We start from the raw sequence: 23,355 nt of genomic DNA, 5'->3' as shown, positions 1-23,355 counted from the left end.
ACTAAATTGATGTAAAAGCGGCAGTTTCTAGCTTTAGAAAATACAGCTGTTTTCCACAGAAAGAGTTTCACCCCATGCTTTCTCCAAGCAAATCATTCCAATGCTGGATAAACTCTACATAAATGTGGCTTGCATAACTAAATAACAATTTGAGAGTGTTAGGAGCAAACAATTCCCTATAGAAAGCACCCAGTCCCCTTCCAGTGTGTTGGGAATTTGTCCTGTTGAGAAGAGGACTGAGCAAAGGGCAGATTTCTCAGAATCTGGTAGCAAGTCAAAGCCTTCATTAAATGCTCAGAGAAGTTCAGCCCGGCTGATGTGTGGTGTTTGCCGGACACCGCCCCAGGCAAGCACCAGTTGGGTGCCACGTATTGCAGAAACGCTGTATGGAGCTGGGAGTGGGTGAGTGCTTGTCACTCGTGAGGAGCTGCTACCTCTCAGATGAGGAATGAGCTCCCTCTGCATCCTCCCAGAAGATTAGAAGGTGCTGGGGAACCCAATAACATGCTCAGTGCTTCCAACCTGAGAGGAAGAGACCCCTCTCCTGCGGGGCTGGGTGCAGAACGCAGCCTCCATGTGACGGCTCGGGGGATGCGCCTCGGCTGCTGTTCTGTTTATCGTATTTCTGTCTTAGTTCCAGAAGGGAAAGCAAGCCTGGGTTAGACTGAAAAGAAAACAAAGTGTGGGTCAGTGTTTTGCTTTTGAGGCCCCAAGTGCCTGGTGGAACCAGCTTGGCTGTACGATCAGCAGCCGCGGCTGGGAAGGAGTTTGGTGCGGGCGGCTGCCGCTCGCCGGCTGAGCTTCAGCGTTTTGGCTTTGCTGGCTTGGATTCCCAGCCCTGAGTGGATAAGGATATATGTAAGGATAAGGATGTATGTAAGGACAACCAAGATATTGCCTCTAAGGTGACTTTGCTTTCTGAGCCTTCTCATCATCTGCTGTTTTTCTCAAGTCTCCAGCCTGGCTTCCCCATCATGTTCTGTTCGTTTTCACATTTCAGCGATTCCATGTCTCTGTTCATCAGTCCTTGGATTGCTTCATTTATTTTCGCATTTTTTAACCCTCAAATTTTGCCCATCGTCTTTCCAAAGTATTTTAATGATTGCCATTATTTTGTTCACATCTCCCTTACTTTTGGGATCTTAAAACAATGGCCAGGTTAAAATGCACAATGAGAAGCAAAAGACGAATGAGGACAGTTTTACATGCTTTTTTAATTGTGATTTAGAAGAATTGCTGCTGCGGCGTTGGGGATGCGGGGCTCTGGGGGGATGCTTGCCTGTCAAAGGGGTTTGTGTGCTCCAGGCGAGAAAATGTTTCTGTAGTTTTAACTTCTTTAAAAGATTCCTGAGAAGATCTGATTTTAGCCCAAGTATTTCATAACAGTTTTCACTTTTGATCAGTCTTGCATTGCTAAACCTTTTAAATGCACTTTTATAAAGGGGGGAAAAAAAAAGCTCTGGCTGTAGTGGCCGTGTGCCATTCTGCCCTTGCTTTGAGTTGTACTCGACCCTGTCGTGCTTTCAGTTCAGAGGCCTTTGGGGCAGGAGCTTTGGTCCAGTTTTAGCAACTTTATGATGGATGTGGGTAGTGCAAATAAACATTTAAGTCTCTGTAAAATTGCATCCTGAGACTATAAATGAATAAATAAATCACAGGCAAATGTAGCGCTTTCCATTCAACGTTGGCCGTATTTCTCAGTAGCTCCGTTAATGTTTATACTTGCATGCTACTTGTAAAGAAAGTTCTAAACATTTTATAGATAGGGAAAGACTAAGACAAATTGGATTATCTTCAGTAATGTTGTATTTGTTTAAAAAATATGATTGACGAATTACTTAATTGCAGCAAGAGGGAGGAGAGGCAATTTTGGTCCAGTTTCTCTTTCTTATACTTTCCCAGTAGCAGCGTCTGGTGGAAGGGCAAGTCCTTGACATTACAATTCAGTAATAATTCCTGAAAAAATCATATACTTAGAAGCTTTTATGTTAGTTTCAGATTTCAGCAATGCTAAAGCGAATGATCCTCAAGGAACATGAAGACAGCGCGTATTTTGAAACCGTCGCTCCAGAGCTATTGCTTTTGGCTCCCTTGTTGTAAACTTTCTCCATTAATATAATTTGCACAAGTTATCTCCTGGATGAGACGTACCAGAGCAGGGCTGTGGGAAAGCGTTGCTGAGCTGCAGTCCTTTGATTGCAAACAGGGTTCTTGGGTGGAACATGCTGCTAACCATCCCTGAGTGTTGTAAGAGCGGCGAGTGCCGAGGAGGCCATGGAGATGATCCGAGGGCTGGAGCATCTCCCGTGTGAGGATAGGATGAGACAGTTGGGTTGTGCAGTCTGGAGAAGAGAAGGCTCCAGGGAGACCTTAGAGCAGCTTCCAGGACCTAAAGGGGCTTCAGGAAAGCTGGGGAGGGGCCCTTGATCAGGGAGTGTATGGACAGGATGAGGAGGAATGGTTTTGAGCTCAAAGAGGGGAGATTGAGATGAGATCTTGGGAAGAAATACTTTTCTGTGAGGGTGGGGAAGCCCTGGATCATGTTGCCCAGAGCAGTGGTGGCTGCCCCATCCCTGGAGGTGTTCCAGGCCAGGTTGGATGGGGCTTGGAGCAACCTGGTCCAGTGGATGGTGTCCCCCTATGGCAGGAGGATTAGAACTGGATGGGCTTTGAGGTCCCTTCCCACTCAAACCATTCTATGATTAGTTCACTGCAGTGAAATGACTTGGTGCTGAGCTTGGAGGGTGTGTGAAGACAAAAAATGAGATTGAAACAGGTGAACTTGGGACAGACCCCTGTTCCTGTCCTGTATGACGTCCAGTGCAGGAGTAGCTGGGATGTGAACTGTGGGTGCCGTGGCTGTGTGTGGGGATGCACCCAGCTGTGGCTGCGTGGGGATGTGCTGTGCCGTGGAGAGAAGTGAAACTTCATGGTTTCACTCGTTGCTGCTTTATTTGTCAGCTGGCAAGACCAAGAGTACAATGAGCATGTGCAGTCATTCATGGAGCACTAATGGTCACTTTTATTTCTCCATTAAATAATGAACCCGGTTGGATATCGCATTGCTGCCCGGTGTCTTCTAGCAATATTATAGGATGCTCAAAAATAAAAGAATAGAAGGAATGAGTTTTTTTCCATGTTATTTTGTTATCAAAACCTGTTTTTTCAGTCTTCTAATGTTTTGTTTTCTGTTCAAGTGTGGAATTTCACAAGTGATAGAGAGATAGATCAGATGGTCTGATGGTCCTTTCTTGGCTTTGTATGATGGGAGTTTGCTTTGCCTCATCAACTTCTCAAACAAAAGCTGCAATGTGTAAAACACCTTTAAAAGCTTCTGAGAACAAAGCCGTTTGGGGAAGCTTTAACTTCTGCTGAACTTTGAACTGGGTACAAGTCGGAGAGGAAGCAAAATGGAAGGAATCGAATGGTTTGTGATACGTTCACTGTGTTTTGCCTCTTATTGGAGGCAAAGCTGATTGGAGGGAAGCTAATTCTTTTTTATTGGTTGCATCAAGTGCCGGCCCTTGGCGTCCACCCCAGAGCGCGGCGCGAGGCTGACCCGGGGCAGGGATCCAGTGACTCAGTGCAGGTCTCAGTCTTGTTCCAGGGGACTTTTCTGTTCAGTTGGAGAGGTGCTTCATGCCAGTGAGAAACACTCTGCAGGAAAATAATAGCATCATTAGTAATTGCTTACACAAATCTGCTTTTTATGTTGTTGTGCTTCTTTCCTTCTCCCCGTTGTCATCTTTTCATGCGAGTTTTCTTTCTTACTCAGCAAAACCTCTGTAAAAATACTTCGAAGGAGAAATTGTGTCAGTAACGGTGCGTCGGTAGCGTTGTGCTTCAGCCTTTCAGGTTTTCTCCTTTGAAATTGGGTCTAAGTGGGCTTAGTTATTTTCTGACTGCAGGCAAGCTGAGGTTTTGTTGGCTTGGTGAGACTTCCCTGTGTCTGCGGGCTGGAGTGTCTCTGCTGAACGAGGAGAAGAAAGCAGAGATGGAAGCTGGATGGGATCAGGGGCCATAATAAATACAGCCAGGAGCCATCAGGAGCTCAGTGCTGGTCTTGGGACACACGTGGCAGAAGGATGATACCTGTCCTGGTGATAGAGGAGGAAAAAAAGAAATACAGCTTTATTTTACAAACTGGGGATGGAGGCAGATATGTTTGTGACTTGCCTGAGATGATTCAGGAAACATTGGTAGGGTTAAATACTGAACTCTGCTTCGCTCAGACCAGCCTCTGCAGAGCTGCCGTTTCATTCTGGTTTTGGTTTTCTGTTCTCCTTTTTTGGTTTCAGCTTATAGATGAATGTATTAATATGTTTAGCTGGTCGTTCTTGATGTGGGTATGGTTCTTCTATAAGGCCGAACTTTTTTTCAAGCTGTGGGGTGTGTGTGTGCTTCTCTACAATAGATAATGTCCCACAAATGTGAACTTGTATTGATTTATAAGAAAAAATAATGTGCTTTTATGGTCAAGAATTAAAAGCTCCTTTAAGATACAGTAGTAAGAAAGTCAATAGGGAGTAGCATCTCGATCTGTTTCCCATAGTAGGAGTGTGTATATATATACATATCATCGCATCTTTCTTTACCCTTTCAATTTCTGAGATGTGAGATGCTTTCAAAAGAGTCATAGAATCACAGAATGGTTTGGGTTGGAAGGGACTTCAAAGCCCATCCACTTCCAAATCCCCTGCCCTAGGCAGAGATACCTCCCACTGGATCAGGGGCTCCAAGCCCCATCCAACCTGGCCTTGAACCCCTCCAGGGATGGGGCAGCCACCACTGCTCTGGGAAACCTGATCCAGGGCCTCCCCACCCTTAGAAAAACATTTCCTCCTCCTATCTAATCTATATCTGCTCTCTTTCAGCTTGAAGGTGTTCCCCCTCATCCAGAATCATTTAGTGTGACAAACTGCAAGGACAAAATTGATGCATCTTTGAAATTAATATCAGAACTTGTAGGAAATGTCACAATGAGTGCTGTTGATTTTACTCTCCTTTGTAACTTCTAGTTTCTACGTGTGCCTGCATCTGTCGTGGTTGTGCTTCCAGCTGCTTATACCGTCCTGGGCTGCCCGATGGACTTTTCCTTGGATGCCTGTGGCCATCCAGCAGGCTCTGTGGGTGCAGAGATGCTCATACACCCAGCAGAAGTTTTATTTCTTTTGATAGGTACGCTTATTGTTGGAGTCACAGACTATTACTGCTCTCTTTCGGGGTGGGCAGCCGGCACGACTGTTGCTGCCGGCACTGGCACGTGGCTGTGGCTGCAGCCAAGGACAGATCCTGGCTCCAGGGTGAGTTCCCTCCCTAGGGGATCTCCTGGTTTGCTGCTTCCCTTGTGCCTTGCCTGAGGAGGAGGATTGCAGATGAACGGTGTTCTTGCTCTGCACGTGTCCTCGGCTGTGTTTAAAGAACATAATGTATTTTCTTAGTTTTGCGGAAGATGGGTTTTCAAGTCGACTTTTTCTGCCTGTACCGACCTTGGCATGGCGGCTGTTGTCTGTCTCCTGTCAAGCTGCATGCCACCATGTGTGCTTGGAGACAGAGCTTTTTAATTTCAGGACGTATTTTAACCTTGCAGGTTGCTTTTCAGTGAGTGTCTTTGATCAAGTCTGAAAGACGAGGATGCTGGCTATAATAGTTACAGCTTCAAGATGCAGCTCGAAGCTCCCTTTAAGAGATTGTTCAGCTCACGCTTGCAATAAACCTCTTTTCTGACCAGGTTAGAGCGACCTGTGCTGCCCAGAGAGGTTTTATAGTTTGATGGTGATGCAGATAGTCATCTTTCTGCCTGCTGCTGGGCAGGCAGCGCGTGGTGAGCTTCTTCACAAGCCTGGTGGTTTTGTTCAACACTTTCTTTAAGAGCGGCTTCTCCCATGGAGCTGCAAGAGACGAGCGGCCGTGGCCGTGCTGCAACATCCACCTGCCCCGCACCCCTCAACATCAGCTACGTGGGTACCGTTGCATTGCTGGGCATCAAGAGGCTCCTGTTATTTGCAATAAAAAAAACCCCAAAAACTTCTTTACTGTCTCACTGCTACGTTTGTTCTCTCTGATGTGAACACGGGGGCTGCTATGCCCTGAAGGGCTACCCTGTGCTCCCAGGTACCCACTTCAATTTGCTCCTGGTTAAACCAGCAAAGAGGTATCCAAAGAGGGTCCAAAGAGGTCCAGATTGCATTTCTCACAGAATTGTAAGCCTGACTTTTGATTTTCCCTAAATATACTCGCCCTGTTATTTCAGTCGACTTGTGGTATGTGGACAGCAAACGGAGCATTGCTGAAATTTTTGTTGTTTGCTATTTTCTTCCTCTCTGAAATAAAAAAATATACGGCCAAAAGGTTTTGCTACAGTACAGTCGGATATGCTTTTGTTTCTGAAGTCTCCCTGGATTTCATTTTTAGCCCGCTTTTGTTTCTGCGTATTTTGAGTGTTGCTATTAAGGTAGATCATGCTGTGAACTGAGATGAACTTATGCAAAAAGTCGGCTTCTTGCATTAGCGTGTTGTTTGTGCTGAAGGCATATTTGGATATGGAAAGCTTTTCAGAAATGACTACTTTGGTGTGAAATGCGGTTTTTAATCCCAGATTGTTTACGTGTAAGGCAACTAATGATTCAATATGCAAAGGCAGAGAGTGAACCTTCCTTTCTGATTGCGCTAGGCTCCATTTTACAATTTTCCATCCTTCTGGAACATGCATGGATTCTGCTTCGTTTCTTTTGAACTCAGTAGTTTTTTTATCTTTAACCTCTGTGTGACGATTAGAGGTTAATTATTCTGGCTAGTCATAATCCACTCCATGTATTTTATTCCTATTTATTCATATGGATAAGGAGAAACAATTTTGTGGGTGTGAAAATCCGTTGTTTAGAAGCTGGAATGCAGTGTGGGCTTCCGTAGCCTGTGATCATTTTACAGATTCTGTCACTGCAAAAGCGTTTTGTTCCTTTGACATGTTATCCATCTGACCAGAAGTGCTGGATGTCAAGGAAGAGGAGGAGAAGCGCGGGAGCGGTTTGTTCGTTACACAATTGGAGTGTTTTCCTGGACGCTTCAGTCATACGTTAAATTTTTCGTTTTCTTCCCCCGTTGTCTAGACTGAGATACGTTTATGTAATTTCTTGCAGCGTGCTTGTTAGAGCAGAGGAAAGCTTTCTTGATGTCATTATTATTAAAAAGGCTTATTATGTTACTAATGGTCTAGTGGTCAGTGGGAACGGGACGTTGCCCGTGAGTGCTCCAAGTGCGGGCACTGAGATGGGCTCAGGTCAGCCAGGAGTGGGAAGTTTGTGGTCATGGGTGATGCACACCATATCCAGAGTGGTCCTGGATAGACTGGTCCTCCTCTAAGCACAGGGAGGCAGGAGGAAGGTCTGTCTGGGAGAAGAGGGATGCAGAGGGAAGGACCCATGGGCGAGCAGAGGTGCTGAACTTTCCCAGGCTGAAAGCTGCCGCCTGCCTCCAGCCCTGTCCCTACTTTGGTCAGCCCCACCGCTCTGCTCTGCTGCTGGGGAGGCTGATCCAGTCCATGCAGGGGTCATAGAACCATTAAGGTTGGAAAAGACTTCTGAGATAATCCAGTCCAACCATCAGCTCAACCCCACGATGCCTACTAAACCGTGTCCTGAAGTGCCACGGCCACAGCACAGGGTTGGTACAGCTGGGGGTGTTTTGCCATCAACGTGCTAACATTTTATGGAGTTAAGAAAAGAATTAAGTTTTACAGTCACTACTTTAAACATGCTAAGCTAGGATGTCTCTTCTTTAAAATCTACCCATAGAACAGGCAGCCAAATTTTGCAATTCTGTCAATTATGTGATAAATTTTATTTTACTGCCTCGCTTTTCCCGAGTACAGAACACGATCTCTATTTACTGCTTCCTCTTCATTTGGAATCAGTATTTCATTTAGGTTGTAAAAAGACAGGGAGAGTAGACCTAGTTTTTAATGAACAAATAAAAAGACTAGCGTTTGTCACTGAATTATTTATAGTCTGAAACCTGATTAACAGCGTCTGGCCCTCCCAGTTCTTGTTTAACTTGATGTGGTGGTTGGCCTCCGGAGTTCTCGCTTTGGATCACAGTGTTCATAATCTGTGTTCCACGTGGGGCTTTGGGATGTACATAAAAACTATTCATAGAATGATTTCCTGAATTGGCGTTTAGGGCCTTCCAGTTGGCTTTTATTCTAGGCTCTTATCTAGTCAAGTTATTCAGCCTTCACGCCTCGAGGTCTTCATTTGAGGAGAAATATGAATACTTCACTCCCTCAAAGGCGAGGGAAGAGGTGTTTGTTGGGGTTTGGGAGGTTTTTCAGGAGCTCTGGTGAGGGGGACCTTGCAAGCATGGGAGAAATAACCACAGAAATCTAAGTTTTTCTCTCCAGACAATGTTAAAATTTGTCTATGAGAACCAGCCTCTTGTGCTGCATTTCAGAATTAGATTTGTGACTTTTTCCTGACACGACTTAGTTCAAAATGTGCTTTTTACAAGGATCAAGGGCTCAGTCTTCCAGCTGCAGAAATTTGAGTGATGTTTAACAGTCCAGAAGAGAAGGCTGTAGGGAGACCTCAGAGCAGCTTCCAGGACTTCCCTGGAGGGGTTCAAGGCCAGGTTGGATGGGGCTTGGAGCCCCTGATCCAGAGGGAGGTGTCCCTGCCCATGGCAGAGGTGGAACTGGATGAGATTTGAGGTCTCTTCCAAGCCAAAGCATTCCATGATTCTATGTTTAGGGTATGAGTACTTTGTACCGGGTATTTGTGGTTATTTTTATTAAAATAAATAGTACGTATGAAAATATCAATTTTAAGGTTGGAAACAGAAAATATCTGGTGAAATTTTATCTTAACAGCTGAATGATGCAGTTGTTTCACCAAAGCTGGGTTGCATTGATTTTCAAATCTATGTACTTGTATTGTTGCCCATATGAAATTTTTATAGGCATTATATTAAAATGAATATTGAGGTTACTTGACAAATACAGGAAATCTTTGTTAATGTGGTTTAAATGAGTGATTGTGAGATTATAAATTAGGCAAAGTAGATGTTGAGTGCAGTGCTGCCAAGCTAGGGGCCTAATGGAGCTTATGTTGGCTTGTTTTCCAAATGATATATGGCATTTGCAGTGTTAACAGCCTGGTGGAGCTTTGATTGATTTCTACATTTATTTTACATGATGCAAGCTAAAATCTGTTGCAAGAATAAAGAAAGGAAGCAATGAACAGGATGTCCCAGGGAAGCGCTGTGAATTCATAGCATCACAGAATGCTTTAGGTTGGAAGGGACCTTTATGGGTCATCAAGTCCCCCCCTTTATTGCAGGAACAGGGACATCTTTAACTGGAGCAGGTTGCTCAGAGCCCAAATCCAACCTGATCCTGAATGTTTTCAGGGATGGGGACAATCTCTCTGTGTTTGTGACTTGACGTTAATGGCTGTAGCCTGACGAACTCTTGGGGTTATAGATAGAGCATCAGCCTATGGGTTGATGAGGTAGATGGGCAGTGGTATCATATTTTGCCTGAGATCCTTTTCTCCAAAGTATGTTAAAGGTCTGGTTTAAAATAAGCCGTTTCAAGTAACTCTTCCTTTTTCTTTTCTTTTTCTCTTTTAGTATCCGCAGTGTTATGCAGAAATACCTCGAGGAAAGGGGTGAATTAACCTTTGACAAGATCTTTCATCAGAAAATCGGTAAGTCATAGTTCAATAAAATGTTACTCATGTAAGTATTTTTAAGGTTGGCTTGCCTGCCACTTCTCTGTAATGACTGCTGAAAAATCAGTGTTGTAGATGGTCTGAAGAACACTGGAATATGGACAGGACTCAGTTAGGCAAAGGTCTTCAATAAAACGAAATGAGGGAAGAAGATGAAGCAAGGCAATCTGTCAACTTCGTGTTCTGGGAAACTACTGGAAAAAATAATTAAATTATTTGGAAACATTGACAAGAAAATTATATTACTTGGTATGGGCTTGTCAGCGTATAATGTGTCACATCAGTTAAACTACTTTTCCTCTGCAGGGTAATAAGCCTTGTTGATAAGGGAGCAGTGGTAGAAAAGATACTGTACATGATGTCTGGACTGTCTGACATCGTGTTCTTGCTGGGAACACAGGGGAATGTAGCCTGGGTGAAGCTACTGTGTGCAGGGGGCAAAGCTGTTGGGAAAATTGACTGGAGGGACAATTATCAGTGCTTCTGTGTGACCGTGGAGGGATGTATCCAAGGATTTTGAGCGATAGCATCAGAGATCAGTTATTACGCAGCATTTCAGTCAACAGTGTGAGTGCTGGGGTGAAGAAATTCTGCATTCTGCGTGTGTGCTGAGAAAGGCTGTAACCACACCAAGGACAAGGACAGCATTACAAAAGAACTCCATAAACTAGAGAAGGAAATCTGGAAAAGATGCAATGCAGTCAAAACAAGCAGGGTCTTCTACGCCTCTGTTGGGGTAATTAGAGAAATACAGAGAATTGTGGATCAGGTAGATATTTTTAATGGATTTGGCTGTTACAGTGAGCCATAGGCTGTGTTGTCTCAGCTAGATCATATGCCAAATAGAAAATCAGGATTGTAGCCAGCAAGGCATGTGAAGTAATCCTCTTTTGGCAGAATATTGTGTCCGTCCTGGCGCTGGACTACAAAATATACATGGACCGGCTGGAAAGAGTCCAGGGAAGAGCAGCGGGAATGAGCAGACCTTACTTAGCAGTCTGCTAAATATGACCTGCGGGGAAGTATTGAAACAGGGTGTTACGTAGGCTCTGAAAGAGAGAAGTGAGGTTGAACAATCTTGAAAAACAGAAGAGCTGTTGCAGAAATAATGAGGTTAGTCAATTTTCCAGAGGTTTAACAAGTGAATTAAAAAAATGCCTGGATATGGATAAAACCATTATAGTAGTAGGATGGTTTATAAAGCAGGGGAGCGGACTTCTCGAGGGGCTTGTGAAAGATTTGTTCAGTACCTTTGAGGAGTGCGTTGGCATATGCCTGCTAGGACAGTGCAGCTGCAAAATGGGGATAAAGCCATAAAACGGGCTGGGAAGACTCGAGGAGATCAAAAGTGGTGTGATGGGGTCATCTTTGGGCTGGATGAGCTTTAGCTGGTCTGTCTCCCTGGCTGGAGCAGGAATGTCCAGCCTTCCTGTGAACCTGGAAACGTGCAGTTCAGTAGGTATGAGACTGTTCTGGAGTAAGAGTTTTAAGTACTGCCAGATTAAATAAGTAGTATTAATGTATGGTATCACAGGTTATCATTAATGGGTTTCATAGCTTTTTACAAAGACAGTTGTGGAAACGCCAAAGTGTGTGTTTATAGAAGCCTCATGGAGCTTTCCATTGTGTTACAGTAATTGAAGTGGAGTCTGTGCATAAGAACTATGGCTTTTTATTCTGGCCAGAAATTTTACACTGTAAATGTGTAGAAACCTCGTCTGCTTGTGCTGACATCTCCCAGTATGGGCTTCAGCTTAGATGTGTGTGCTGAATCATTGATATGCTCAATAGCATGGTGGCTGCAAAATAAGTGGAATTGTAAGCAGCCAAACCCAGGCTGACTTTAACTGTTTGATTCTGTTTGGTGACAATGAAATGAAGAAGTCCTGGTTTTCCTCCTTTAAAAAACTGTAGTCAAATAGAACATCATCTGTGTAATGGATATTTCTGTTTACGTAATTGAATACTTTTCATTAATAGATGGTTCCAAAGAACAGTGAAGATTATTTTGGTAAGATATAGCAATTATAGATGGGTAACTGTAACCTTGGGCAGATTTTATCTTTCTCCCCCCATGTTGGTAGCCATCAAACCTAGATTTTTTTAGAGCCAGGAGTTTCATTAACAAATTAGTTTCTACCCCATATCTTGAGGTGTGTGGTTCACAGCTGGGCAGAGAGGTTTTTCCTCTTTGCCCCTTGGTACAGTCATAGCAATACTTGCCCTCCTTTACCTGGAAATGAGGAGGTCTTCTGTGACCTCTTTGGAGTTTCGGTTACTTCTGAAGCTGGTTTCTTCAGAAGAAGGGTTTAGAATGGAAGAAAAAAAGCCCATTAAAGATAGCCATGACTGTTTTTAACAGAAGATTTTGCATTGCGCTGGAAAATACTGTATTTCTTTACTGCGGTGGTTCATTTAAATTTTATTGTGTTTTCTAGCTTGTTCTTTGCCATTCAATTAGTTCTGTTTCCAGACATTAGCATAACTGCTTGTGGTAAAGCACCTTCAATTTTAGGCAGCATTATGCAGAAGTCTGTGAAAATAAATAGGGTGAGGTAATTAAGAGTCTAATCATCTTTTTACTCTTGTTGTCTCTGTGGGTGGGGGGGGGCTGGAGGGACCACAGCTGAGGCTGGACCTGCATGTGCAGCTCTGGGTTGGACACCGCGTGGGAGGCAGCTCTGGCTCAGAGGAGTTTAAATCAACTGGAGTCAAAGGAAGCTCTGATCATGAGCTGCAGTTCTGCTGGTTCATCTCCTTGGTGCTCGCTCTTCTTATGCCTTTATTTTATGAGTTAAAGCACCCTCTAGTATACAGTGCTTTCTCCCTATGTACTAATTATAAAACTTCATCAAGCCACTTGTTTTTTCCTTTGCCAAGCAATGTATGTAAGGACTGTTAAGCATTTTTTTCTAGACCACAGGTAGTTCTTACATCTCCAGGTCATTGTTTCTTTCTGGTTTTCAGTGTCCTCCTTTCAAATGTAAAAACCAAGGCTTTGATCAGTTGTCTGATCCAAGTCTCTCTGATGTTGTATATGGGGTTGTTCCTATTGGATGTTTTCCTATGAGCATGTCTAATTATGGTGCTGATATTATCAGCTGCAAGTGTTTATCCTTAAGGAGCTCTTAAATCCTTTTAGGATCAGTGCTTTCCAGGTCTTGCTGGAAGACTGACCCAAATTCCCTCCCTCCCACCTCCCCCAGGTGTGGAACTGCAGAACACACACAGCAGCACGGGCTGGGAAATCAAAACCCTTTAGGATCAAAATAAGAGCAGGATATACTCCACCAGCCTGCAGAGTGGCAGCAGCCCTTCCAGGGATGAAAATGGCCTGGGGACTTCATAAAATTTGCCTAAACAAGTGTCTGTCCTCTATTTGCATGTTTTTTTTCATGTGGGCAAATCGGTTGCTCTCACCTCTTGAAACATGGCTGTTTGCAGGAGTGATGCTTCAGGATGGTCTTGAACTCTCTAAGAATCTCCTCATGAGTCAGAGGACATGAAGATAATAGAGCCACCCAGAAAAATGCTCTGGCAGCACTTAACAGCCCAGCAGCCAGCTGTTCCCGCAGAAGCTGCTTCCTTCACAGCAGAAGCTTCATGGGGAAGTACAGCCTGTCTCGAAGCGGAGCGCGTAACCACCTTTAGCTAGCTTTCTTTTTACCACATCCTGTTTGCTACAACGCCAGATTATGCGTTTGCTTTTGAAAAAAAGACGTTTTCTGGTATCCCAATATCTATAATTTACATGTGGAAACCACTCCGTTTCACACCTGCGTTGGAATTGCACGTGGAGTTCTTGTCGTGTTCCTCTGCTCTGCCCCATGGGCACGCTTAGAAAAATGCTGCTTCCAGAGGGCAGTTTTGATATGAGTGGAGCTGCTGGGTGGATTGGGATCCGCTGCAGCGAGTGGAACTGCCAGGGTGTTACAGGGAGTGAATTAGGTCATAATATTACTTTAGAACAGGATTATCGTGGTTATTAAAGTTAAATGCTTGAAGGAAACTTTTTCGCCAGTTATAGTTCAGTGACTCGTATGTCTGACCCTGGACTTTCTGACAAATTGCATCTACTTGGCAGGCAATGAGTAAAGCTGGCTTAGAAATTCTGATATAGCTTCCTATGGCTTCAGGTCCTGGGTTCGGTTTGGCCTTGGGTTCTCTGGTGGCTGCTCGGAAGCTGGTGGGACATGGCAGTTTGTCTAGACCTTCTTTGTTGCTTATCGGTTACGCGGAGCCGTTGGGTTTGGGGCTTGGGGAAGGTGAGAACAGGACATGTTTTAGCTATGTCAGCAGCTGCTTATTCTGCCATGTGAGCTTTTCACCTTGCGCGGTAAGGAACTCGCAATCTTTCCTCTGAAGCTGGATCTAACTTCTGTTTTATTTTCTTGAAATTTAACACTTGTAAAAAGAAGCAATTAAACCCCTTTGTAGTTGATCTAGCACCGTACAAACATTTTTTTTTCCGTCTTTACCATCCACTTCTGTATGGTGAGGAAAGATCTTTCTTGGGTGATTCATTTAACTGTCTTTTACATCCTGCTAATCAGCGGGCAGCACGCTGGAGGTCGTCCAAGCCAGGGTGAGCATTTTGCCATCTGTATCATTGCTTTTTCCTAAGCACATGTGTCTTAAGGGGCTCTCTCGCTCCTTATCTGCTCCCTGTGCACCACAGCTCATGTATATTCCAATAGCTTTCTAGCTGAATTTCTAGAGCAGATGAGTGTTTGGTTTATTGTGTCATTCCTTCTGCACAACCAACCTACGACTTTGGGGAGGGGTTTTTCTGCCTGCCCTCTGCAGTTAGAGGGAAATGTGCACCCAACTGTTCCGGCTGCTGTTTCCTTCAGCTTTGTCAGTGACAACTTTCTGTCGAAAGGAAAAAACAACCCAACAAACTAGGGTGAGAACAGCTAAAGAGTTTTTTTAGGGCAGTGAATCATGCTTTCTGTTGCTTATTCCTCTAGTTCTGGACCCATCATATTTCATTACTTCAGAATTTTGATGCTAATCATTAGATGGATCTTGAGTTAAAATCTGTTGAGAAAAACATTTGTGCTCTTCCTCTTTCTGTTGCCAGTGTGGTAGCACAGCTCGCCCTGAGATACCTAAAAATAACAGGCTGGGAAGAGTACCTCCCCAGAGCATTATTTAAGCTATTGTTGAATTTACGTGTAAGATCTATGTGCCGTTGGCATTCCGAACTAATTAAATAGTCCTCTGAGGAAATAACAACAAAAGCAATAAAACTTGGTTGGAAGTTAAGAAAATCACCTTAGGTTTTGGCTCTTGAATGAGCAGGGGATGACAAAATCATTAGCAGATCTTGCTTCTGGTCCCTTCTAGCTGCTTCTGGTGGGTCTGGAGCTGCTGGCTGGGATGGATTGAGGCCTTTGTCCTTCCAGGGAGAGGCCAGTGGTGAACAGGAGGGGCTGCTCAAAAACCTCCGCTAAAACCAGAGTGTATGTAGAGCCAAAGGCAGCTGAGGGCACACGTTGGCTACTGATCCAAGACTTGAATGGTTGAAACTAATGCATCCTTGGACTTATTTCTTAATAATGTTCATGAGATAATTGCACTCTATTCCAGAATATTGATGTTTAATGTTGTGCAACCATGTGATATGAAAAATAGTTGCTATCTTGGTGGGTTTTCTGTAAGAGCAAGAAAGCTGGTTGGTTGTTCAAGTGGTTCTGTTCTGAGGTTCCTTTTCTGACGTGGGGAAGGCAGCCACCACGCAGAAGTAGACAGCATGAAAATTAGGAAGTAACTATACCAACAAAAAAACCCTATTTAAAATACTGTTTGAAAACCAATCTTCTTCTCCCTTGTGTTACTTCTTATTTTCAATTCGAGTTCAGACTAAAAGCTTGAGCTGTGGATGGGCTGCAGGAGGTCTTATGAATCTGGAGAACCCACCCCTGCCTTGCACCGTCCCTGTGATCGGTTAAAAACAACACAGAAAGCAAACCACAAGTCGATGTCGGAAACTGTGTGATTATAAACTGAAACAGAAACTATCGATGTAAGACGTTTCACAGTGGAGCTGTTCCTTTGCAGCGATTCTCCTCTTGTACCAACCTGGTGTGTGGGCACTGAAAGAGAGAAAACGGGCACTCGGAGCTTTCGTGTAAAACTCTGTTTCTTTTGCTGTGTGCAGGTTTTTTTTACCAAATTAGTATTAGGTTTCAGATCTAGTTTTTATGTCATAGTTTGAATGTTACTGGGAGCTACATTTCTTCAAACATAGTTTTATTTTGTGGTAAAATAAATGCAGTACGTGCAGGAATTGCATTAAAGATCATTTTGAGGGATGTTGTTGAAGTTTCCTGCTGTAGATTTTATGTGTTTTACCTGCAGGCAGTTTTGAGGAAGAGGTCGTCTTGTGTGTCAGAGACAAATAGTATTCAAAGTCACTAAAAAATACATTTATTCATGTAGGTTATTCCTCTGATCATAAATAATTGAGCATTTCTTTGTTGGGACAAAGCCTGCTGTGCTCCTGCACCTTTCTTTGTGCAGGGACTGAGGATACTCAGTTGTGTGATTTCCCATTGAACTTGCAGATTAAGTCTGAGCTTTAAAATAGGAAAAATATATCCTGTCATCTGGAACTTCACATAATGGATAATGTACACATGCTGATCTATATTAGCATTTATAGACAATATAGTTCTCAGAAGATTTAAGTCATGGGGGAAGAATAGTCTTTATTTCAGCAGAGCAGAGCAATTGTACAGTTTTGGGGTTAGATTCATAGAATCACAGAATGGTTTGGGTTGGAAGGGACCAGTCCCACCCCTGCCATGGGCAGGGACACCTCCCGCTAGATCAGGGGCTCCAAGCCCCATCCAACCTGGCCTTGAACCCCTCCAGGGATGGGGCAGCCACCCCTGCTCTGGGCAACCTGGGCCAGGGCCTCCCCTCCCTCACAGCAAAACATTGCTTCCTATTTTCTAACTTGTATGTGCTCTCTTTCAGCTTAAAGCCATTCCCCCTCATCCTCTCCCTGCACTCCCTGATCCAGAGCCCCTCCCCAGCTTTCCTGGAGCCCTTTTCAAGTGCTGGAAGCTGCTCTGAGGTCTCCTTGGAGCCTTCTCTTCTCCAGGCTGAACAACCCCGACTCTCTCAGCCTGTCCCATCCTTAATGCAGAGCTAAGTGATTTCCATACCAAAGATGGTGTTTTCTGTCTGTCTGTACTCACTTGAGTGTTCTCAGCCCATTTCTGGTATCTATACTTGTGTATAAGCAGGGATGGTGCACAGTCTTGATTTCCTCCTCCCCCCGGCCAGCAATTTCTCAGTCACTCCAAAACAGTTGCACTCCCATGGAGTTTTTATCAACATGTCTTGAAACAATTCACAGCCCAATTAAGCCCCTGAAAACTACTGTGAAATGGGAAAATACTAGTTTTCCGTGTCTGTAATGTGGCATGATAACAACTTTAATGAGATTTACCTGCATAGCTCCATACTAATGATAAAACAGATTCCCTGGTCCTGCCAGTGCTGCTCATTCATCTCTGTGGGATAACTCATTAGTAATGGGAGAAAAGCTTGGGAACCAGAAGAGTAAGTAGAATCTAAATTACTGAAGCTGTTTAGTCTAACTTTTCAGCAGTGCTGTTAAGAGGTAGATTAGTTAGAAAGTTGCAGAGCAGAGAAGCTGGAGAGCTCTGCTATCACTCATCTCGGGAATTCATTTGTACAGCAGAGGACAGACATGGATATTCACTATACAAGCCTTTCTATACAAGCCTTTTTATTGTTCTGTGCCAATATATGCCCTATAAATGAATGATGCATAATATGACTTGCCCCAACCCACCTCAGGAACTGGTCCACATTTGCAAAGTTCTTGTTGCAGGATGATGTTTAGTGTGTTTCAGGAGGTGAGTAACCTGCACCTCAGAGCTCTGAGTCTTCCAACTCAGGGGAACGGAGCAGTAGCCTTACAGGGTGGTTGCTTCTCTCTTCCCTGCCTCTTTCCACTGACAGCAGCAGCCAGCACCTCTCTGAGATTCTCCTCTCTAATGCGAGCATGTCTGCGGTGGTTGGGTAGGTAGGTTTAGAAATACGCAAAGCAGCTTCTTAATGTTTCTAGATAATTCTGTCAATAATTTCTTTGATTACAAGGGGAAGGAGTGACGAGAAGTGGAGCCATCTGTTTCCGAGCCTCCAGCTCGCAGCTCTTCTCTCTTCAAGTGCACAGAGTTAAGCAGAAGAAAGCTTTAAAACTCATGCAGGAGAATGATCTGTGCTCTGTTGTTTTAGTGGTTTTGCTCCTCTTTACCAAAGTGCTGTGTGTATTTACTAACTGAACACTGCTGGTTTTGTGCTTTGATTTTAACCACACTACAACAGATGCTCTTGCAGAACAGTTTGATTCTTTCTGGTGGTTAAGATACTGAACAGTACTTGCTGAGGTGAACACTGCCAGCAGAGACTTGAGAACATGCTGTTGCTGTGAAATTATTCCAGGTCTTCGTGAAATGATCCTATCGCTCCCCTCTCCCCAAGAGAAAAAACACATGTGGATCTAGACCCTTTCTAAGAAACAGAAATGCACCTCCTGGTGATAAATAATTCATAGCAGTGAGTAGTTCATAGCTTAGCGAGGTTTTCGGTAATCAAGGGAGATTGGCTTGCGTTAGGTAATTCTAAAAAGTTGTATAATGGGAAAATGTGGATCAGAAAAATAAAAATTGTCACATCCTTCACAGGGACTGAATATTCTTGTGACATGGGGAAGGAACCCATACAGCAAATAACAGCCAACCCTCATGATGTTTTTAAGCTGCTAATACTTGTTAGCTTGATAATAGCTTGCTGGTAGCTGCATTTGCCACCGTGGGAGTTTCTTCTGTTTACAAGTGAAAAAAGAACAAAACCTCAAGTTCTTTGTGTTTCTTGACCAGCTTTAGTGAAGGAATTTAATCCCGTTCTTTGCTGTAAGTGATTGAAATGAAACGCTTCAATTCTGTATTTAGTTGTGCTTTAAAAATTAGAGTATTTTTACATATCTTTGTTTAGTGATATTGGTCCTCAATCTCTTAGAGGCACTTTTTCTTATGTACAACCCTTTATTGTCACCTGTGCTATGTTGAATGCCTTTGAATACTCCATTTTCCATGTAGCTATAGATCTCCTTTAGTCCACTGGAATTCTGCATGGTAAGGGAGACTGAAATATGAAAGACATGCAGTAAATGTGGTTCAAATATTGGTTTTCCCCATTCTTTTCTTTTCATGGCTTTAAGAAAATGATGTATTGCATGTTCAATATTCAGAGGTACGGTTCATGAGGGTCTTAAGATGACACCCGGTGCGGGGGGTTGAGGCAAAGATCCAGTGGCAATTACAGTCAGTGAAGCACAGGCATCACTTTTTCTTTTAATGATTTACAGCTAGGTATTAAAAATAGAGCACATTCTTCTTTTCTCTAGAAATCCTTTCATCATTTGAAATGTGTGCCTCCACTTGACATCTTGACAGCCACTGGTCCTGTCCTTTGAAAGCACCGAACTCCTGACTGCTGTCAGAGGACATGGAAGGGTGTTTACTGTGCGCCTTCTCATTTGAAATGCAGACTGTAATCCACCTCGAGTGTTTTCCTCCAGACTGCTCTTCTGGGCTCTAAGCGGAATAATAATGGAATGCTCTCAGTAAGTCCGTACGTCAGCTGTTTAAGATCCCCTACCTCATAAGCCTGTATTGAGGTTTGGCGCAGAACCGTGTCAAACCCCTTCCCTCGTGACTAAGCTCGGGTAGCAGCAGCTCCTCAGCTCCTCGTAGAATCATAGAATCATAGAATAACCAGGTTGGAAGAGACCCACGTGCTGCAGGAGTTCAAGGCACGCGCACCTCCCGCATGTGGGAAGAAGGCTGACCAAGTTTTAACACATGTTAGTGGTTGCACTGGGTGAAAACTTGATGAAAAACATGCCTGGAAATAAGGATTTTTCTTTGAAGACACTTGAAACCTTTTAACAAAAGTTTGTTTTCCTATAATGATTTATAGACATAATTAAACAAGCTACCTGGCAACTCGCAGACTAATTTTGAGCTCAGTTTGATTCAGTTCTAGGGAAATAGTTCTGCAGTCCTCACCATTGTATGCAAGTCCTGCCTTGTAAAAGATAATTTGTTCTTTTACCTTGCTTTGTATGCACAGAGATGTTTTAATTTGTTATGATGTATTATTTTTAATGAAAAGTCAATGTACATTAGGCTCTGTTAGGAAAAATAGGTTAAGGACAAATAGCTCATAATTGGAAAGAAAAGCAGTGAAATCTGTGGTGCCTTCTGGGCTGTGAGGATTTTTGTGGCTTTGTACTGAGCCAAAGCTGTGATTCCTACGCAGACGAGTTCTCCCTGGTAGTAGCAAATATCTTTGTTCCCAAACAAGAAAATGGGTGGTTCTCTCAGTTCTGGAGCTTTTAGGTGGTCTTAATTATCTTGTGCTATGGCAACTGAGCGGGTAAACTGTACAGAACAAGATTTGGAACTGACTGGATGTTCTGTAACGACTGCAGGCTGGTTGGAATTACAGTTTTTATATGGTTTAATAACAGACCTCTGCCCTTAAGGTTCTGTGTCTGAGACCTGGATCTGTTCTCAGTCCCCGTGGTGGGCTTGTTGCGTTGCTTGAGACAAAGGAAATAAGAGGTGAGATGGCACACTGGGAGGGATGGTAGTCTTCCAGCAGAAAAGCTAAGTGTGATCCTGTTCGTGATCCTGGCTCCTGGCGAGCAGAGGCTGCAGGATGCACTGAGCAAGAGCTCCTGGGTGTCACACAGCAAACCTGCACCGTTTCAGTGAGGGGTGACAAAGCCTTGCTGCCAGGTGAGGGCCGTTTCTCGTGGTTAAAACCCTCAACAACTGGGTTTAAATGCACACAAGCAATAACTTCAGTGCGGTGCTTTAGCTGGGTTTTGCCATTGCTGCGTGCTGTCCTGCATTTTCCTCAGCAGTTCTGCACAGAGACTTTCCTGGGGCTGAGGCGTCGGAGTAGCAATGCGTACAGATGTCCTTCTGCTTACGCTCGTGGAATCATTGAATGGTTTAGGTTGGAAGGGACCGTAAAGATCATCCAGTTCCAACTGGGACACCTTCTGCTAGACCACACCTCTGCTTCTTTATGCTGTTGTCTGAATGCAACCAAAGAAAGATCAGGTGAGGTCTTGGAAGGACTTAGGATAGAGTCCTGGAGGTGCCCCAAATGAGGAAAAATCCTTGTGTGGCTCTGTTGGCGGAGCCAGCAGCACATGTTCCCAAGCAGCCTGGTGTGGGGAAGCTCGCACTGAAGCTTTCTCTGCCTGGGAGTCGGAGCCGTCAGCCACAGCCGATGGGAAACGAGCCCGCGCTGGTTCTGGTGCAGATGTCGCTACTTATTTGTTTTTCATTATTCCGTATTTATACACAGCACGTTTAGTTAGGAGTTGGAAACAGCTTGATATTTTTATTTTCTAATTTGCTATTTTGCCTACTAGAAAGAGTTGACATCAGCATTTTGGACCACGTTCAGGTCTGCTGTAAATAGCTGCAGCTTCCTTTCAATCAGTGGCATTGTGAGTACTTAGATCAGGGCTAAACGTCTCTATTTTTAACCCTGCTGTCTTACCTAGTCGCTTCTGTTTGCTTTAATAACATTTTTACTTACTCCTGTTAAAAGGGTTTTGAATCAGATACTAATAAAATTTCAATTAAGATGTGGTAAGTAATTTTCTTCAAGGTTTGTTTTATTACAGAGTTTTCCTCATTAATTTTTTTATTATTACTCTGTGCTCTCAGTTAATTGACGCTGTTGTGAGGATCAGGATACGGCGTTAGGAATGCAGAGGTGACCTTTAGCCGGTAGCAGAAGACAGGAGGCCAGTGCTCGCCCTCTGGCTGGCTGGCAGCGTGGCTTGAGCTGCGGTCGCGCTGGTGAGTGTTGGAGGAGCCGTCCAGGCTGAGCGTGACTTGACGCCAGCAGAACCCGCTGACGGGGCGATGTGTCCTGCTTCAATAGTACTGAGAGCAGGGCAGGAAAATTACAAGTAACTGTGAAATGAGAAGGCAACTTTAATCTGTATGAGGGGGAAAGGGCAGCATTTCTTTGTTAAAACTCTAAGAGAAGGGTTCTACATTGTGGGTTTTATTTCTTTGTTCAAAAAAACTAGTAACAAACAGGTAGCTTTTAAATATGCCGTGTCTTGGCACTGCAGCGCCTGGTTCCCTTGGTCTCAAAGTGCTGTGCAGTCCCATGCTGGGAGGCTGTTTTGGGGGGGTTCAGATGGAGCCTGGGTGCATACGTCCTGCAGGCATCATCTTGATGCAGAGTCCAGGGTGGCTGCTGGGAAGTGCTGGGTTGCATCAAACCAGGGCAACTGAAGAGGGTCGTGAAATGGACTTTGTCCGCTTGGGGATGAGCTCTGGGAGTGGCTCTTTTACTCAAGTGGGTGCAGCTTTCTCGCACATGTCCCCTGGTGTTTGGCTCCTCTCTGGATCTCCCCATCTTTACCTGTTCGTGAGCGCCTGGTTAAGACTGAGCTGTAAACCTCAAGGGCTGTCTCTATCCCTCCTGGAGAGTCGTTTTGTCTTGGTAATGGAGTTAGGGCAATTAATGGCATTTGGCAAGCTTAGCTGTGTGGGATTGTCCATAGAAAGATAATGGGAAAAGAATAATGTCTAGAGACTGGGGAAGCCGAGGCACTTGCATAGATGTATTATTGACATCATCCATCACTTCAGGGTTACCAGAAAAAGCTTTTCAAAACTATTTTTCCCCCCTTAACAACTAGTGATCTGGTTGTTGCAGAAATTACATGGTATAGGAGAAGGAATCTTTAAAGCAAAACCTGTCAGCATCTTTATTTCATAAATAATTGCTGGTTCCTTTTATCTGTTACTTAACGCTATCATTTTTTTAATTCCTGCTTTCTGTTCTTGGTCTTATTTTCCTGTGTGGAGTGAACTGTACTTATTGTGCTTTTCGTCAGTTCTCTCTGAACTTCTTAAAGCTCCTGTCACTTATTCAGTGCTGTGCCTGTCAATTAGTTTTGCCATTATCTGAGAGCTACAGTTCCTGGCTAATAATTTTGCACTCGATCTAAGAACAGCAGTGAAAGAGGTGATTTTCTCTATGCTGAAGGGCAGAATCCGTTGGTACAATGGGAGGTCAGAACAGAAATGCTTTCAGGATGGAGAATGTTGGGCTCTACTTGTGTGTGTTTGAATTCTGGAAAGTTGGAATATTTAAAGATTCAAGATTTTTGCCCAGAGCAGGGGTGGCTGCCCCATCCCTGGAGGTGTCCAAGGGCAGGGTGGATGAAGCTTTGAGCAGCCTGATCCAGTGGGAGGTGTCCCTGCCCATGGCAGGGGTGGAACTGAATGAGCTTTAAGGTCCCTTCCAACCCAAACTGTTCCATGATGTGGGTTGCATGGTCAGACAAGCTGCAAGTGCAAGACGGAGGAGGAGTGTGTTTGCATTTGTGCTATAAGAGTTAACAGTTTAAAGTAAATCATTCAAAAAAAAAGGTAAAACACAGAATAGGACTTCTTAAATAAGGAATTCTGATTTTTTTTTTTTTTTATACTTAGGAGTTTTACTTCCTTTCAAGCAGTGCTCTCAACTAGGTAGTGGA

At 44.0% G+C, this 23,355-nt stretch overlaps 1 protein-coding gene across 2 annotated transcripts in view; it reads left to right on the top strand.

The window, feature by feature from the left end:
• Positions 1–23,355, top strand: part of GRK3 (G protein-coupled receptor kinase 3) — a 71,564-nt gene that overhangs the window by 8,332 nt on the left and 39,877 nt on the right. For both annotated transcript variants that reach the window (XM_069871433.1, XM_069871434.1), the window contains exon 2: positions 9,625–9,701. In XM_069871433.1, coding sequence (XP_069727534.1) covers positions 9,625–9,701 — 77 coding nt within the window. The remainder of the gene's footprint in view (positions 1–9,624; positions 9,702–23,355) is intronic.

The sequence above is a fragment of the Phaenicophaeus curvirostris genome, chromosome 17 (assembly GCF_032191515.1).
Source record: "Phaenicophaeus curvirostris isolate KB17595 chromosome 17, BPBGC_Pcur_1.0, whole genome shotgun sequence".
NCBI lineage: Eukaryota > Metazoa > Chordata > Aves > Cuculiformes > Cuculidae > Phaenicophaeus > Phaenicophaeus curvirostris.
This window is presented reverse-complemented; position numbering and strand designations above follow the sequence as displayed.